The sequence below is a fragment of the Pollachius pollachius genome, assembly GCF_949987615.1.
Source record: "Pollachius pollachius genome assembly, chromosome: 9".
NCBI classification, from domain to species: Eukaryota; Metazoa; Chordata; class Actinopteri; order Gadiformes; family Gadidae; genus Pollachius; species Pollachius pollachius.
Window position 1 is genome coordinate 15,145,612 of NC_136942.1, and position 17,846 is coordinate 15,163,457.

Consider the following 17,846-nt stretch of genomic DNA (forward strand, 5'->3'; position numbering starts at 1 on the left):
GGTCTTGTCACCTCTCTCTTGACACTGGTGCCACCAATCTCTCCACTGTAAGCGTGGGATCCCAACCTGCATTGGTTGGTGACCAAGGCGAAGCAGCAGGTAGGAAGAGGACCTCTTCACCACAGCAGCAGAGACCAGCAGTCAGCCAGCAGCAGAGACCAGCAGTCAGACAGCAGCAGAGACAAGCAGTCAGACAGCAGCAGAGACAAGCAGTCAGACAGCAGCAGAGACCAGCAGTCAGACAGCAGCAGAGACCAGCAGTCAGACAGCAGCAGAGACCAGCAGTCAGACAGCAGCAGAGACAAGCAGTCAGACAGCAGCAGAGACCAGCAGAGCGACAGCAGCAGAGACCAGCAGTCAGACAGCAGCAGAGACCAGCAGTAAGACAGCAGGAGACCAGCAGACAGACAGCAGCAGAGCCCAGCTGACAGACAGCAGCAGAGACCAGCATTCAGACAGCAGCAGAGACCAGCAGTCAGACAGCAGCAGAGACAAGCAGTCAGACAGCAGCAGAGACCAGCAGTCAGACAGCAGGAGACCAGCAGACAGACAGCAGCAGAGCCCAGCTGACAGACAGCAGCAGAGACCAGCAGACAGACAGCAGCAGAGACCAGCAGACAGACAGCAGCAGAGCCCAGCTAACAGACAGCAGCAGAGACCAGCAGAGCGACAGCAGCAGAGACCAGCAGAGCGACAGCAGCACACGCTGCTAGTGCAACACCCACTTTGCATGTTTGATTCGCCTTGGGAATTAATAATAGGGGAGGCAGGAGTGCTGAATTGTTTGTCGGGATGGGGAAATGGAGCCACAGTCAACAGAGGCATGGTTCACGTTGTGAGTGAGGTGTTCTGAGCCTTTGGAGTGAGTTTGGGCTTGGACCGAAGCAGCAGAACTTTGCTTTTGATGAAAGCTTTAGACGGACTAGGTTGCATAGAGACGAATGCATTGAATGTTTGACAGGCTCAAGAATTTTGAATGCACAAAGAAGGACTCACATTCTAATATAAACTTCCCCTTCTATAGATAGGACGGGTGAGAAATTTAAGAACTAAACTATGCATACAATGCATAGCATGGATCTACTGTTCACAGTGGGTGTTTTGGTGGCTTCATACTTTTTGTGATACAGGGCAATTGTTTTTACATTTTAAGTAGTTGTATTTTAGTGATGTTTACATTTTTTGATATAGGGGAATTTTTTTATAGGGCGATGATCATGACAAAGTAGCATTTTCATGATCATCGACACTTGACATTTGGCACATTATCAAATGTTAGGAATTGTGAGCATGTACAAAGTTAGAAGCCAAAGGCAAAAAACGAAAATAACAACAGAAACAAACTACAAGCAGTCGTATCGTCTTACATGCAGTGCATAGCGTCCTGTATGATGCTCATCCAGGTGTTGCGCTCGTCTTTGCTGCTGGCCAACACATTCACCATCTCTGGGTTATTGGTGCCGGCCGTGATCAGGAACAGACCTGGGGGGAGGCACAGACACGGCTTTGTAAGAGACACTCACTGTTGGGTTTCCTGGCAGTACACCCACACAAGAGATCTGGGAGGAATTCACATCTCTCTGGTCCACATATGTTGCAGATGTGAAAGGATTTCAGGCTACACGCACTACAGATTTACAACAAAAACAAAATTTCTGTAATCATTTAATCAGAGATTTAAGTTTATTTATTAGATGTTCTAGCAAAATCAGAGTGTACAGACCTCTCTCTTCATTGGCCACCTCCCTTACGATAAGCTTCTGAATGGAGATGACAGTGGATCGCTGGTCCTGAGAGACAAAAGGCATGACAGAATTCAATGTGTTGAAAAGAGATGAACAATAACCAACACATTGACGTGAAAAATCAAACAGCATCGCTTTCTGGATGCATGTTTGAGGATGTTCTGTGGGCCAGGCTCCTCCTACGAGATTCCCTGTATGATGGCTTGACATAGCGTCATCAAAAGAGAGCGTGGACCCGTTTGCCTCCCAACTCACCAGGGAGGCGAAGACATACTTCTGGTCCTTCTCCTGCAGGAACACCAGCACGTCTGATAGCAGCATGGCATGGACATCTGCACACAGGGAACAGAGTCAAACTAGGGCATATGCGCGCGCACACACACACACACACACACACACACACACACACACACACACACACACACACACACACACACACACACACACACACAGACACACATAAAGTAGAGAAAGAAAGAAGAAAAGGAGAAATGAGAATAAGAGGAAAATTCAAGAAAGAAACAGAAAGGATAAAAAGAAAAAAAGGGAAGCAACCAACAAACCCCACAAAAGCCACAATATGAGGCTGAGGGAGAGAGAGTGCAAACCTTTGAGTCGCCCTGCAGCGTTCTTCAGCTGTAAGGTGCCGTCGTGCAGCAGTCGGCGTCCCCTGATGAGGTCCTCCTTAGCAAACATCTGACCGCTTTTCATCCGCATGATGGATTTACTGTCGGTGCGACTGTAAACACACACACACACACAAGGCGGGGAAACCTTATTAAAACATTGATGCATCGCTAGCCGCGGCTGTCACTCATTTGAGATATATTTTACCCAACGTTACTTCATCGACTTCCAAGCACAAAGCACAGCTAACTTGAACAGTATGTTACGGCTTTACTTTTTCTTTTAACTAAAGCCACATTTATAAACTGAACATGTTACTTCCCTCTGCTATGCTAAAATACTTTCACACCCCTAGTTTCAGTTCCTGTGGAAACAGGGGAACCGCTGTGCCAAAGGTGAAACACGAGCCAGGGCTGCATGTGGTTGCAGTGGTTGCTGAAGGCCTGCGTGTGCACAGGCACTCACCTATAGACCTCCCGCAGCCGCGTCTTCTTCTCCTGCTCGTTCACCTTGCTGTCCACAGCGGCGATGAGCTCCTTCACGCAGCGCAGCGCCTCGGACACACAGGCGTGGTCCTCGTCCGTGTCTGCGGTGAGGGGGGGAGAGGAGGAGGTTACGGGCCACTCAGTCGCATTAGCCTGGTATTTGATTAATCTGGCATAATCAGATTTATTTATGTCTGATATGATAAAGCAGAGCTTCTAGAGGGAGACGCAAAAGAGCGTTGGCCGTAAACCAGAACCTCAAGGGGCAAAGTTAAGTTTTTTCTTCTAGTGGGTTATGCATCCTACTGAAGATAACAAATCAGCGCGTAGCAAAGCGATAGGTAAAACCAAATAAGGAGCAAAAGGGTGGAATCCCCCATTCACTGAGATTTGAGCTTGAGACATTTGACTTAAATTATCAAGTCTTCAGACGGATTTGTGAGACTAATGTTTTTATAATTCATATCCTTTTTTTTCTGTGCATTAATTGAGACGTCTGCGAGGTCGCAATATTGTTAAGTATAAAAGAAAATATCCCAAAATTGCAACGACAAATATTTAGTAATTCATCAATCCATCACTGTGTCAGTGTGAGTGTTCCCCGCCAGGCTTGCCTTTGGTGTGCTGCAGTATCCTCTGGATCAGAACGGGGTACTTGGTTATCCTCTGTGTCACCAGCAGAACGCACTCGGGGATGCTGAGCCTGCGCACGATGCTGCTGCTCATCAGCCTCTGTCAGAAACACACAGGCCCATTGAGCTCCAAGCTGTCCATGTTCTCAAAACAATCATTTCTTTGTGACCGTGATAAAAATGAGTGAAAATAGCATGGCTTCATTTTGTGCACTCTGGATGGATCGGCGATGGGAAATGGTTCTAGTCAATGGTTAAATAATAGCCTTGGTGTTACAAGTGAGTGCATACCTTGATCAAGGCCTGAAAGCGTTTGTCTTTGGCGTGGAGTTCTTTGTAGAGGTTGACTGCTTCGTTGTGGCGGCTGCAGAACTTTCCATAAACCTTCTTCATGCGATCGGCATTGCAGCCCGAAAACTGGAGAACACAACGTCGTCAAGCTCATCAGTGTCAATGTTATGTCATAATACTTTATCGCAAACATTTTTACTCTACAATGACGTATTCTGTTGTCACTAAAAGTCCCATAGGGGCATTTTCCCAGCCGGTTCCAACTGGATACAAAACACAGTCAACTATTATGTATACAGACAACATCTGCTCTGTATCCCACATATGACAAAGCGGTGGTTCTGCGCTGACCTGGTTCACCAGGATGTCTCCGATGCTGTTGATCAGGAAGCTGCTGGGGCCTCGACCCTCCACTTGGGAGAACCTTTTGCGCTCCAGCAGCAAGGTGAGGAAGTGGGTGTGTGTCTCCAGCAGGTCATCCAGCATGGGGAACACCTGAGGAGAACAGCAGGGGGGTAAAGACCCCCAATTTGAGTGGGCCTCCGTTTTGAAATACCTTTGCTTTTCTCAACCACAGAAAGAGGTTTAGATTAACTTAAGTCTAGAGTTTGTGTGTACCTCCTCTAGAGTGTGTGGGTACATACCTTCTCTAGAGTCTGTGTATCCAGCTGCAGCTCCTTCTGGAGGCCCTTGTAGTAGACCTCCGACATGATCCTCAGGGTCCGCACGTGATGCAGCTCCGTCTGGAACAGCTCTGTGAGGGAGGCCAGGGCACGGTTAGGCTCTGTGAACACTGCAAGGCTTAGTGATCAATTCTGATGGATCGCTGGATCCCACTTTTAAATGTGGCCGATATCATATTCCAGAGCAACCTGGTCACAGTCCCAAGCGGCCTGCATGCACAAAAAGACCGATAACACAGACCCGCAGCACGCAAAGTTAACCATGGAGGCCTCTGACGTCAGTGTTTACAGTTGAATTTATTAGTTGACGCGCAGGAGGGCTGGCACGGTGTGGACATTTATTACACCGGTTGATGTCCTATTATGATCAACTGATCCTTTTATCCTTTCATCTCTAAAGTGGTTCATTTCGTTAAAACAAATGTGTTAACTCTAATAACGCAAATATAAAAAAAACGAGTTGGTTTGATCATTGTGCAAAGTTTTGAACTTCAGAGAGAACTCGCAGGGGCTATTGTTGTTGACAGAAAATCTGACCTGAATCTGATTAAGACCACATATGAAAGTGTCCCAAATGAGTATAAAAATATCAGATTCCATGAGGTTTGTGCTGTTCATCTGATATTGCCAAATTATGCACTGTGAACAAAGTGTGTGTGTGTGTGTGTGTGTGTGTCAGGGATGGAAATTAACACCCGCCACATGCCATTTGCGGTTGGATTTGTATGGTGGCGGGTAAATTGTGTCACTTCACCCGCCACTGTGTCGTGTAATACTTTCCAGTCAGGTCCGTTCAAATTTGCATATTTAATACATTCTTCATACGGCGCTGCACAGTTCCACAACCATTACTGTCAACATCCGGCCCCCTTCTTATTCTACGCCTCTTTTGCTGAACTGCGACTGTCAACATCCGGGATAATATACCGGTAACCATAGAGATAATATGCCGGTATCAACATTCTGTATATTTTTAATAAGAGATGGCGAACATCGGACAGTGGGCAACACCGTGACCGGCTGGTGTTTGACGGGATGAGCCAGACAATGTTCTGTGCTCTCTGTCGTAAACATGCTTCGGATGGCCACAGGTCCAATAGTTTTGTGAGTGGGACACAAAACCTAAAATTGGAAGCCGTGAAGGACCACGAGTCCTCAAAAAGTCACCTTCCCGCTTTGAAAATTGCCAAGGGAAAATCAGCGCCCGAAACCACGACAACGATAAAGACGCTCGTTAGCCTCAAAACAGCCCAGCTTGATAGAATTTCGAATGGCTCTACTATTTCGAAATGCACACGCAATTTCTAAAAAGGGAAGGCCATTTCAAGACTTCGAATGGCACTGCACGTATGTTAAATTTTTATTTTCTTTTAGGCCTGATGCAATAGTTTGTTGCTGTCGAAAAACTAGCATGTTGGGTAACATTAGAGCTCTGCTCACTTGTTTGGCAAACAGCTGCTTTCTGTCAGGTCAAAACAGATGTCAAGTGTGTGTGCTAAGACGTAGGGCTGTCCCGGATACCATTTTACAGGCTTCGAATACTCGTTGGATATTCCGAGCGAGTATTCCAATACTCGTTCAAAAACAACATTAATAATTGAACAGTAAAAAAGTCGGAGTTCTTTACTTTGCTGTTGTTCCGTTCCAAATCAGCTGTCATCTGTGCCATCGTAGCCCTTACAGGAGCTTATCAATTCATCCCGTAACGTGCATATGAATCCATACAAAGATCCAATGTTTAGTCGTTTGTGTCCATATTAAATCCATCATTGACCGGGTATTCCTTTGACAAAAGCCAGTCTGTGAATGCGCAACAGCAGGGCTGCATAGCGAACGTACACAAACAGATACTAACGAGTTCCTATATATATATATATATATATATATACAGTTTAATGTATTCTGACGTTTTTCAATGTGTCTTGCACTTATTAAGTCATCGTTTCTTGTTCTTGTTTCTTCATGGCCTGTTTTCAAATGTTTAATTTCGAATGCATAGGCAGAGTATGAGTCTTCCCATACCGAGAGGATACATCTGTTGCATTATAGGGGCAGATTTCATTATACATCTGGTTGAATTGAAGAAATTAAAAGGCCAGTGCACTGAAAAAACAAATGTTCCTATTGACTTATGATGGTGTAGCCATGTTGTTTTATTGTTAATATGCCAATTTGTTTTTTATTGAAAATACTTTGTATAGATGAATTATCCCCAAACTTGTCATCGTAACACCTTTGAAATAAACATGACTTAACATGGCAGATACCTGTGTATTGTTTATCATATGCGGTAAGAGTGTAACATTTTCAACTCAGTTCCTTGGTAGCACCTACTTACAGTAAAAATCACTTCTGATGGATAAATGATGTGTATGAAAAACACTTTTCTTATCTATTGTTACTATTATATTGTTTAAAATGTCTGCATATATTAAAAAATATATATAGCGTATAAAAAGTGGCTGGTAAAAAAGATGAGTGGCTGGCAGATTATTAAATCTACCTGCCACAGTGGCTGGTGGGCAAAAGAGTTGATTTCCATCCCTGGTGTGTGTGTGTGTGTGTAATAAAATAACCTGTTATCAAAATAAAGTACATTTTTCATATTTATATTAACCTGGGGTTCAGTGGCCTAATTTCAGGGTTGTGACATGATAACCAGTTGCAAGTCAAATACCACTGGTAAAATATTCACATTAAGTTTGAAATGTGTTATAAATCACGTTCTGTCATGCAAACGATTTGTTTGAGGCTACTGGGTTAATTCCTCCTACTCTATATGTTTTTTATTTTTCAGCGTGCCTCCATTTTTGAGGACGGACGGGGTCTAGAGACAGCACGGAGAGGGAAGCCCAGCTCGAGATGGCCACACTTGCACATCGTACCTGTAGGCTAAGGTCAACAGCCTTACCATAAATGACGTCTTGCCTCTTGACCTCGTCCTTCTTGTGCAGCTTGAGGAACTTCTTGTCCACGGTGGCGCTCCAGGAGTCCGCCTCCAGCTCTTTGACGTCGCACTCAAACTCTCCCATCAGCTGACTGTCCATCATCTCAGTACCTTCAACACACACACACACACGAGAAATCAGGCATGTGTGGGAGTGAATGTACACCCGTGTTCACATGAAGGTGTCCACGGGTCTGGGGGGGGGGGGGGAGGTGGGACCCTACCTTCGTCGGTGAGGGACTCCGTGGAGGCGTTCACCTTGCTGCCCTGATGGAGGTTGTCCGTGGAGCGGGACAGGTGCTTCTGCCCTTTCAGAGAAACCTCGTCCAGCCTGCACGGAACACACCGTCAGCGTGAATGTAGTCAACGTAAATGACACATAACATTAACAATAGTGTGATCCATTCATAGCGTCTGTCTGTCTGTCTGCCGTGTTGTGTTGTGGGGTGGTGTGTGCGTGCGTGCGTGCGTGCTCACCCAGCGATGTTGCTGGTGGAGATGCTCTTGGAGAGGTTGCTGTGCGTGTTGAAGGACAGGATGTTGGGGTTCCTCCGTGGGAAGCCCTGGGCCACCTGGTCCTCTGTGCTGGGCAGCGTGGACCAGCGGTCCCGCGTCAGAGAGGAGGACGAGGACGTGGATAACGACGAGACTGAGGAGGAGGCTGGATATGGGGATACCAAAAGAAAACACATTGGCCGCCTTCGCTCGGGTGAAATGGTGCAATTTCAATGCAATTCCTTGTTGGGATCAATAAGCCACGCGCATTCAAACAAGTTCTCTTGTAAACCGCCAGAAAGCCTTTCAACAATGTGGGGGATGAATACTGGCTTCATGAGAAATAACAAAACATGCGATAAACAAGCATGTCGAAGGAAGCCACCATAGTCCATTTTAGCTGACTACATGACTTACACTGAATAAAAGACATTTAACAAATACCACCCATCAAGAATACCACCCATATGAACCTCCTATTTGTGGTTAACTACTGTTGGTTTGGCTTACTAGCATGAGTTTGGCTCACTAATGTGGGTGTGGCTTCCAAGGGGTATTTCTGATTAAGATATTAACTAGTGTGGGTGTGAATAACTCATATGCGAGAGGCTTTCATTAGTCATGTGTGATATGACGATAATAAATTCATAAACAAGTCAAAATCCCCAGGGCGCAAAACCACAGTGATTTGCAAAGATAAGGTTTTTCATGTATGACGGCGACACAACACACATCAAATAATTGACCACCGCAAAAGCAAAGAGGCTAAAAAGCCAAAACAAATACATAGAATGAAAGCCCTAAAGAAAGGACAAGAAAGCTCTGGAAAGAGGTAACTGATTCAGTCACATTTAATATATACATCAAATGTCCAAAATGACGACTGCCATAAAAGAAAGTGTACAATGTGTGTTTTTAGGAGATTGCTCAAAATAGTTGATGCCTGGTTTGACACCCAGGTGAAAATATCTTTCCAAAATATTTTGCTCTGATCACAAAATGTCATGGATTGATGGTCTAGCCGCAATACAGAACCTTATTTGAGTTGCTTGCTTCCTCAAAAATCAGATGGTAAATAGACAACAGCAAAAATAGGTTTTGCCTGAATGTTTAGCTAACTAGAATGGGTGTGGCTAACTACGATTCGTGTGGTGAACTACCATGTGTGTGGCTAACTAGCATGACTGTGGCCAACTACTTACATTTGCTCCTAAGGTTGACAGCTGTACCCGTGGCGGCTTCTGTTGGAAATAGCTGCTGCTGTAGACAATGGGTGACAGGAATTAGTTGGCTGTAAGCATTCACAGTTCTCAACCTAGTAACAGAAATGGCTACTTTTTTGTTGAAAGTAATTGAAAGTTTCATGAATATTTAGTTTCATGAATATTTGAGGTATACATACATGTTTGTTTGTGCATGGGTATGTTCGGGTGGGTGCATATTGTACCTTCATTTTCGCCTTTGCGCAGATGGACAAATTCTCTCTACAGTTCTTGTGGACATGAACACCACAGTCTGCAATCAACCAAGACACAGATATGTTAGGGATATAACTCATTGTCATCGCATTTAATCATTAATTGACTAATTCATCATTAATCATTACATTTTATGACAAGACCACTTCGAGACAATATAAAATCAAACAGTCTTGAAGCAAAACCTCCATCCGGTACACTCCACGAGTGTCGCCTGTATACATTTTTGATAATTAGTCATGAATTTATCACAGCTAATGCACTGCCATGTGTCAAATGCAAATTAAGTACTGAATTATTCAAAGGCATGACATGTCTGCTGATGTGTGTCCGGGAAGCAGCGTTCTGCTGTTTGAGAGGCCTTATTAAAGCACTGCCGTAGGTGTGGGAGTACAGTCAGCCGGCTGACACAAACAGTACATTCTCCTGCATCTCCCACCAGCCACAGCCCACACTGGCAAAATACGCTCCAGTGTCCACCTAGACAATCTCACCAGTTGTCTCAGCGCAAAAACACACGCACGCGCACAAAGGCGGTTGTGCACACACAAACGCGCACACACACACAGCAGCATACACACACAGGCACACACACAAAGGCACTCATACATTTTCTCTCCCTCTATCATACAGTCACACATACAGTGCGCCTTTCACAGGCTACGACGCCAGCTCCAGTCTCTCTTGTGTATCAAACAGGAAGTTTGTCTCCACGGCAACAGCAGTCGGAGCAACAATGTCACACAGGCTGATGCGCCGCCGTGCCGCGGTCTCTCGCAGCTGCCATGAGCTCTCTCTCTCCCCCCCCACCGCCCCCTCGGCACAAATGATGCAACAGGTTGCAAGACTTGAGTGGGCCGTAGGGCTAAAAGGGATACTTCCTCTGTTCCCGCTACTTATGGAACCGCCCCATTGGCAAACATTTCTACTGCTACTTTTTCAGGCACTTTTGTGTGGGAAAAGTACTGTTTGAGTGTGGACCGTCCACAGAAACCCGAACAGGAGTTGTCGGGACGTGGTCTGCAGGAACTCTGCCCTCCCGATGCCGTCCCCATCCCAACACATGACATCCCGGGCGGCGTGTTCGCTCACTACCGGACTCCTCTCTTACGTCAACACTGGCATCAGTGGTGCTGATATCCTATTGAAAAGAGAGCCTGGGCCACCAAATCTCCATATCTGAAGATAAGTAGATCAGACGCCCACTTGCTGAGTCTACCACAGAAATAGTCACTTTCCAGGAACTCAAATTTCTGAAGATGGCTCCAACAAAAGGAATTCTAAGAAGCCGACTATAGCGGATGTGTGACGTGGAGCTGACTAAAGGATGGGAAAGAATACGGTGAGGGAGAAGATGGCGCCGCAAAGAGAAAGAGGACTCGATGATCAGGGATGAAGAATTAGGTGTGAGAAAAGAGGCTGAGGGGTGTGTAGGGGGTGGGACGGGGGTCTAACAGCATCTTCCCCAAAGCGATCTCACCGCTGACGATGGCCTTATAGCCCCCTCCCCCACCCTCACAGCCACTACAACACACACACATGCAAACGCACACCAAACAGCCACTTCAAAACCATCACAAACGCCCCTATACACAGTCACACCCACACACAAACCCACACACACACACACACACACTCAACTACTACAGCACACACACCATACACTCACCAACTAGAACAAGCACACAAAAGCAACCACAGAAACCCTCTACAACAAGCACACAAATGAAACCACACACACACACACCAACTACAGCCCCTGCCACCCCCCCCACACACACACACACACACACATTAACACCCACCCAAAGGCTCTGATCCTCCCACACACCAACTTCATCATAAACCCACATACCCATATATACCATCCCCCCCACTGACTGAACTCTACCGTGCAATTGCGAGATTGTACACTGCTCATTTTGTATTATTTATGCGCACACTTTCAGTAGTCCTGCGGTACCAGACGGTCGGAGATCTCTCCACCGACCAAACGCCTGCTTATTATCAAAAGTTTTGTTGTTTAAACGGCCAGGGAATATGCCGTACTGGAAATGATGCTCTCACCCTATTCTCCTCCATATCAAAACAATATAGCGAATAACTTTGTAACACAATGAGAGCCTTTAAACATTAATGGAACTTTTTAAAGAAAGTAATGGATGTCCTGAGCAACTTTACATTATTTGATTCCATTTAATCCAATGAGTAGATGTCTGTGCTCTGTCCACACGATGGGTGCAATTAATTAATGTGTTTAACCCAGGACTACAAAAATTATTTGGTAGGACAAAGTTGGCAAATGTACACAACCTATATATGAAGGGCTGCCTTTACGACTGGAATTGGTTCTGCAAGGCGGGTTTTTATTTGAACTACTTGTCTTCACCCGAGTCTTAGCAACAAGTCTGATATTTTATTTTGTTGTTTAAATATCAGGGCGTGCCTTCATAATTGATCGAGCAGTTGCCTCTCACACATGCAGGACAACCAAAAAGGTGTGTGGGACGTGGACTTACTGGTGCAGAGGAAGGTGTCCTTGGCCAGGAAGAGCCGGCCACAGTGGGGGCACGCACCGCTGGGGGGCGGCGAGGCCGGCGAGAAGGCGTGGCCGTTCATCGGTCTCTTCTCTCGCTCCTTGCCCTCGCGTTCCTTCTCTCCCCTCTTCTCTTTGTCACTCCCCTGTGAAAGAGGAGAGCCCAGGGGACAGGCGCTTAGCATCGTGTCATCGTGACAATGACCGCATATTGTCAACACCTAGGCAATGATCCTCAATAGATATGTGTATAATTCTACACTTGAATTGCCAAAACTGTATTTTAATTGCGTGTAAATTGTGGCCAGGTCTCTTGAAAAATAGTTTTTATCCCAATAAGACTTTTACCTGGTTAAATAAAATAAAAATCAATACCACTATACCATTCAACACAACTTAACTTGAGCTGCCTACAACGGTCTGTATCACTTTAGCACATATCCTTCCATATTATAATCAATCATAATATCACAAAAACAAATCACCCGTTGCTATTTAAATTCCAATCTATTAATAGCATGAAAAAGGAAATACCGTTCTTGTTATACATATAAACTGTACACTATACACACTTTTTAAAGATTGTTGTGACTCGCCGTCTAACACTTCCCCGTCCCCTCAGATAAAACCCAGAGTACCTCGCACAGTGCAGTCTATTGGCCCTGTTTAAGTTTTTTCACAGCGGTACAGAACCATGCCTGCTTGTGATAAATCCCTGTCAAATGTCCTTGCCATCAACCACAACAGATTATAAGTCTCCCCTGCCACTGTAAATACGCTGAGTAGCCACCTCACAGAGGTGGCTGCTCCCAAATAGGACACATCGCTCTGGTGAGGAACACTAATCTGCTGAGCGAAGGGGGCTGGATTAACGGCTGCCTTGGTGAAGTGACGGGTTTTCTCCTCTGTTCCATGTCTCGGTGCCGTTCTATTCTGGTGCTGGCTCCGTACCCGGTACGGGCCTTAAGGGCCCAGGTCAGCGCTCATTTCCTACCAACCAGGGAGAGAGAGAGTCCCGTACGTCACAACACACCGCTGCCGTTCGCTGTGCAATAAACAAGCAGGCGGTATTATGGTCTGGTTTCCTAGATACACAGCGTTTAACATGGACGGAAACTATTCTCTAATCTCCCCCATAATGGGGTACTACAGAAAGCGAGAGACAGTCAGGGCTTATGAGTCCATCAAATCGCATCAAGCCTGACACACTGAATCAAATCATTAAATAATCAAATCACACAGACAGACACCCACACAACCAAAAATTTGAACTAGAAGTTCCTCACATCATTGTCTATTTGAGCATTGAGCTGCACTTCTCCAAAGATACACAGCCTTAATCATCAATGTCTTTCTCCTACCTCGTCGTCGAGGGTTTCTCCTATTCCTCGCTTCCTAATGGAGCGTTGGATCCTTTTACACAGCATTCCTGAAACGGTCCTGATCTCTGTCTTGGTTTGGTTTTTATGTCATGTTGCTTTCCTTAATGAGAACTTTTGAGAAGAGAGAACAACGTCTTTCTCTCGCTGGAATTGACGTCCTGTGTTCCTCTCCGTTTGCTGTGCCTATGAGTACAACGGTCGTACAGTTTGACTACACTTGTATGTCTGACATAAATCGGGAAGTTAGCAACCACACGCACGCACCCCGCACGCACCAGCAAACAAGCTTCTGCAGTCCCCTTTAAAAGTGTGAAACACACAAGAAAAGATTTGTGCAGAACATTGCTGCAGAGTACCGTAAACCATCCTCTTCCTTCCTGCCCTATCACTTCCCCCTCATGCCCCAAAAGACAAACACACTAAATAGTTTGTTTCTACTATGAAAGCACACTCACATTCAGATATGCATGGTTTCACCTTAGCAAAATATACTTTATTTGAGATTACAGACCACTAACTGAACACAAACCCTTTGACCCCCTAATATAAGGTGGGCGTGTGTGTGTGTGTGTGTGTGTGTGCCTGTGTGTGTCTCTCTGAGTGAGTACTAAAGTTGTCCTTCAGAGAATCACAGAAGGAGAATTCCTTGAATGCAAGGTATTTCTCATGGTAGAAACAGACAGACAGACGGTGACATAGGCGATCTGAGAACAGGCATAAGGTGACGTCACCCGCCGTCTGCAGTGTAAACCGACCTTACAGCTTGACCGCCGTTTTCCGTTTATAGGGAACACAAGATTAGGCAATCTGCAGCGCCTATAGCAACACAAAGGCATCGTCTGCCTGAGCGCTTGCGTGTGAGTGTAAGAAAGAAAAAAGAAAGAAGAAAACCTGGGTCCTTGGCTGCCATGTTCTGTCAAAACAACAACAAAGAGGGAGGCTGACCTTGCTTTTCTTGCTCATCTTGCTGCGGAGGTAGCTGAACGTCCGGCTGACCTTGGTCCCCCCGACTCCTCCTCCTCCTCCCCTCCCACTGTGGCTCCTCAGTGGGCCCGGTTCCTCTTCACAGATACTATTAGGGCAGGAAGGGATTCCCTGTTTGAATGCAATGGCTTGACCACAGTTGGTCTTGGCTTTTCTGCTAACAAACTGCTAGTGGTAAGATTAAAATCCACAATATTTGAATATGTTTGTCTGCAAACACACACACACACACACATATATATATATATATATATATATATATATATATATATATATATATATATATATATATATATATATATATATATATATATATATATATATATATATATATATATATATATATATATATATATTCTGATTCTCACCTGTATTCCAGTGACCCAGGGGTAGTGGAGAACGACCCAACCCCTATAGTAGGAAACCAGACACACAACAGCTAGTGAGGCTACAATTATAAACAGCATAAAACAACAGATCGACCACACAGAAACACAAACAACCAGTCCCCAAGTGGAGCTATAGTTACATAGAATTCATAATCTTCAACTATACAATCACGTGACAGGTTATTAGGATATAAATAGATTACCATGCGATAAAACACTCGACAACACACATGGTATAGTGTGAGTACTCAAATGGTTCTCGATTTGAGCTTAAAAAAAATGCCATTTTCCTGTAAAATCTGGTTCCCCCTATGAAATTTGATAACCCAGTGGCGCCCACACAGCTATTGGCCATGGAGTTAAATGTGTGAGTATCCTAATGATCTAGTTCTTATGGCCAGGCCACTGACCAATTTTGTTTCCAAGATTTTCAGACAAAATATATATTACATTAGACAATGACAACCATCTACATTTTTTTTTTGAACAACAGAGGTGACTTTAAAACTGGAGAAACATTTACTGCTCTTCTCTTTGTTTTTGCGTGTGTAGAAACTTGCCATCTTAGGTTAAGGGTGCTGTTTGGAATCAAATGTTAAAATGTTACAGGTGTGTTTAAGGGACTGGCAACATGAGGGCAGGATGGACATAGAGGAAGCACACTGAATCAACTCATGGCACACACTGACCATCAGGGTCAGGGTCTATGGTCAGTTAATATGGACAGACAATTTGGGAGCGGTCAGACTTTAAAACCAAGAAATTAAATAGATAGAACAAAAATATGACCTGGAAAATTACAAATGTTTATATTACAAAAACTAAAAAAAAAACACTTGAAAGTGATTGCGCAGCAGTAGCTGGAATTGCAATACTTTTTCTGTATTCAAGCAATCACACCAAAATGCATCACAACATAATTGTTCTGTCCATTTTATTCCCAGGGTTTTTAGCAAATCACATTTTTAGTGAGCATTTGTTTCTGGGGATAGGAGGGGCAGAGCTGAGAGGGAAGTGGTAAACCAATGCCACAGCAGGCATTCTGGGGCTTTGAAAATCATCTGTACTTACTCCCTCCCTCTCCTTCATCGTCACTGGAGAAAGAGCCAATAGAAAAGAGGCTTCTAGGTTTGGGAAGGAGTGGGGAAATACTGAGGGAAAAGCTGATTCGCCGCTTCACCCGAGGTCGGCCATTTGCTGAAGAGGTGTTGCACAAGGGTGCAAGCAGGATGAGCATAAAACATTTCCCCCCATTGTTTAGATTTTTGTAAACAAATTATTACATTTTGGGGGAAAGGGAAGAAAACAACAAATGATGGATTCAATAGATTGAAGATAATTGAATTGATAAGACATTATCAGTAGAGTAGGAAAAAAACAAAACAAGCATAGAGCAGAATCTCACCGTCAGTTTCCCGTTGGCTGATGGCAACCATGGAGATGGACTTGGTGAGGGTCGGATGGTGAGAGCTGGTGGGACAGCTGGTTTGCATGGACAGCTCGCGGTGAGCACTCTGACAGAGAGAAGGAGAGATGGATGGTTAACACATGTGCATAGGCAGATCCAAGATCACGCGCTCACACACACACACACACACACACACACACAAACAAACACAAACACTTCCACCCACCTGGCTGACGGGGCTGCTGGCGTCGCCCTCCTGCTCCTCCTCTGTGAGGGAGACCAGAGAGCCTCCTCCCCTCTCCTGGTTGTCCAGCCAGGACCCCTTTGTCCCGGACCGATCGTCCCGATCATACGCACCCGTGCGCGGGCAGTGGCCTGGGCCGACTGCCCTCCCACCCTCCAGGCCTTCCAGACTGAAGCTAGATGGGCATGGGGAGGAGGTGGAGAACAGACATGAGTTGCCTGAGGTGCTTTCTTTGTCTCATGAATGTGAAATAGAAAACTCATCTGGACTGTGTGTGTGTGTGTGTGTGTGTGTGTGTGTGTGTGTGTGTGTGTGTGTGTGTGTGTGTGTGTGTGTGTGTGTGTGTGTGTGTGTGTGTGTGTGTGTGTGTGTGTGTGTGTGTGTATATATATATAGCAAGGTCATAGAGAATGAACATTTATGAAGACCATAACTTAACTTAACCATCAATATAAACTCTAAAGAGTGATTTTCTCAGGCATCAAAAGATAACATCTTTGGCTTAACACATGCTTACTATGACAGTCAAGATGCTTTAGAAGTGCATGACTCGTTTCAGCAAGCACATCCGATCTAGTGAGGCTCTCTCTTTGGTGTGCGAGATTAGAACAGAGATTAGAGAATAGAAAATGTTGTGGGCTAGTGATACGGAAATATGATCCTCTTTCCTTCCTAGCCTGTTCTTTGATCAAAATGTTTAGGTTTTGGCTTCCTTTACTGCGGTACAGTATAGTATACAGTACAAACACCCACATAAATGTGTCACCGTCAACCCACCGATGGCAGACATAGCCACAACGCCAAACAAATGTACTTCAAGGGGCAGTTACACTTACATTAAGCTGACGCCTTTATCCAAAGCGACCTACAACCATGCATCCACACATTCACACACGACGGCGGCGTCAACCATGCATGGTCACAGCCAGCTCGTTGGAAGTAGTTAGGGTTCGGTGTCTCGCTCAGAGACACCTTGACACTCAGCTAGGAGGAGCCGGGGATCGAACTAGCAACCTTCTGGCCTAGCTCCTTAGTTACTCGGCTGTAATTATTTTATCCTTTTGTACAAATGCAAATTGTATTTGTATTTACATAAATATTTATATCATTTTGTATTGTCTGTGTGTATGCAGAGATTACAGGCATATGTGTTAATAACACATATGCCTGTAATCTATGTAAATAAAGTGTTAATTGAATTGACTTGATGACATGGGATTGACTGAGCGTGGAAGCCATGGGAAAGAGGGATGATGAGGGAATACAATGGAAAATGGGTATGGAATAATGGATTAGACATTGAAGAATGGAAGAGGAGGGGGACCCTTAATGACTCTGAACATGAATACACTAATGATGACTAAAGGACGGGGTTCAAACGTAGGAGCGGTGAATCTAAACAGAACTTACTAGAATCCCTCCGCAATTGTGCACGTATTCACTCCTTGTAATGAAAAACGCCTGGGAGACGTGTCTAGGTCTGCTTTAGATAAAGAATTAATTGGTCAACAGCCCTTTCC

General features: G+C 44.9%; 1 protein-coding gene across 7 annotated transcripts in view; it reads right to left on the reverse strand.

Moving 5' to 3' along the window:
- The window catches only part of LOC307080462 (A-kinase anchor protein 13-like), an 80,080-nt gene that overhangs the window by 12,463 nt on the left and 49,771 nt on the right, over nt 1-17,846 (reverse strand). For 6 of the 7 annotated variants that reach the window (XM_079743164.1, XM_079743161.1, XM_079743159.1 and 3 more), the window contains 19 exons: nt 16,309-16,501; nt 16,080-16,188; nt 14,654-14,696; nt 14,247-14,373; nt 11,903-12,065; nt 9,353-9,420; nt 9,108-9,165; nt 7,888-8,071; nt 7,635-7,741; nt 7,375-7,521; nt 4,425-4,534; nt 4,132-4,275; nt 3,781-3,906; nt 3,472-3,589; nt 2,838-2,958; nt 2,354-2,484; nt 2,001-2,077; nt 1,724-1,790; nt 1,368-1,482 (listed from right to left, as the gene is read on the reverse strand). In XM_079743164.1, the coding sequence (XP_079599290.1) occupies nt 1,368-1,482; nt 1,724-1,790; nt 2,001-2,077; nt 2,354-2,484; nt 2,838-2,958; nt 3,472-3,589; nt 3,781-3,906; nt 4,132-4,275; nt 4,425-4,534; nt 7,375-7,521; nt 7,635-7,741; nt 7,888-8,071; nt 9,108-9,165; nt 9,353-9,420; nt 11,903-12,065; nt 14,247-14,373; nt 14,654-14,696; nt 16,080-16,188; nt 16,309-16,501 (2,208 nt within the window). The remainder of the gene's footprint in view (nt 1-1,367; nt 1,483-1,723; nt 1,791-2,000; nt 2,078-2,353; nt 2,485-2,837; nt 2,959-3,471; nt 3,590-3,780; nt 3,907-4,131; nt 4,276-4,424; nt 4,535-7,374; nt 7,522-7,634; nt 7,742-7,887; nt 8,072-9,107; nt 9,166-9,352; nt 9,421-11,902; nt 12,066-14,246; nt 14,374-14,653; nt 14,697-16,079; nt 16,189-16,308; nt 16,502-17,846) is intronic. The other variant, XM_079743160.1, reaches the window with a different exon arrangement.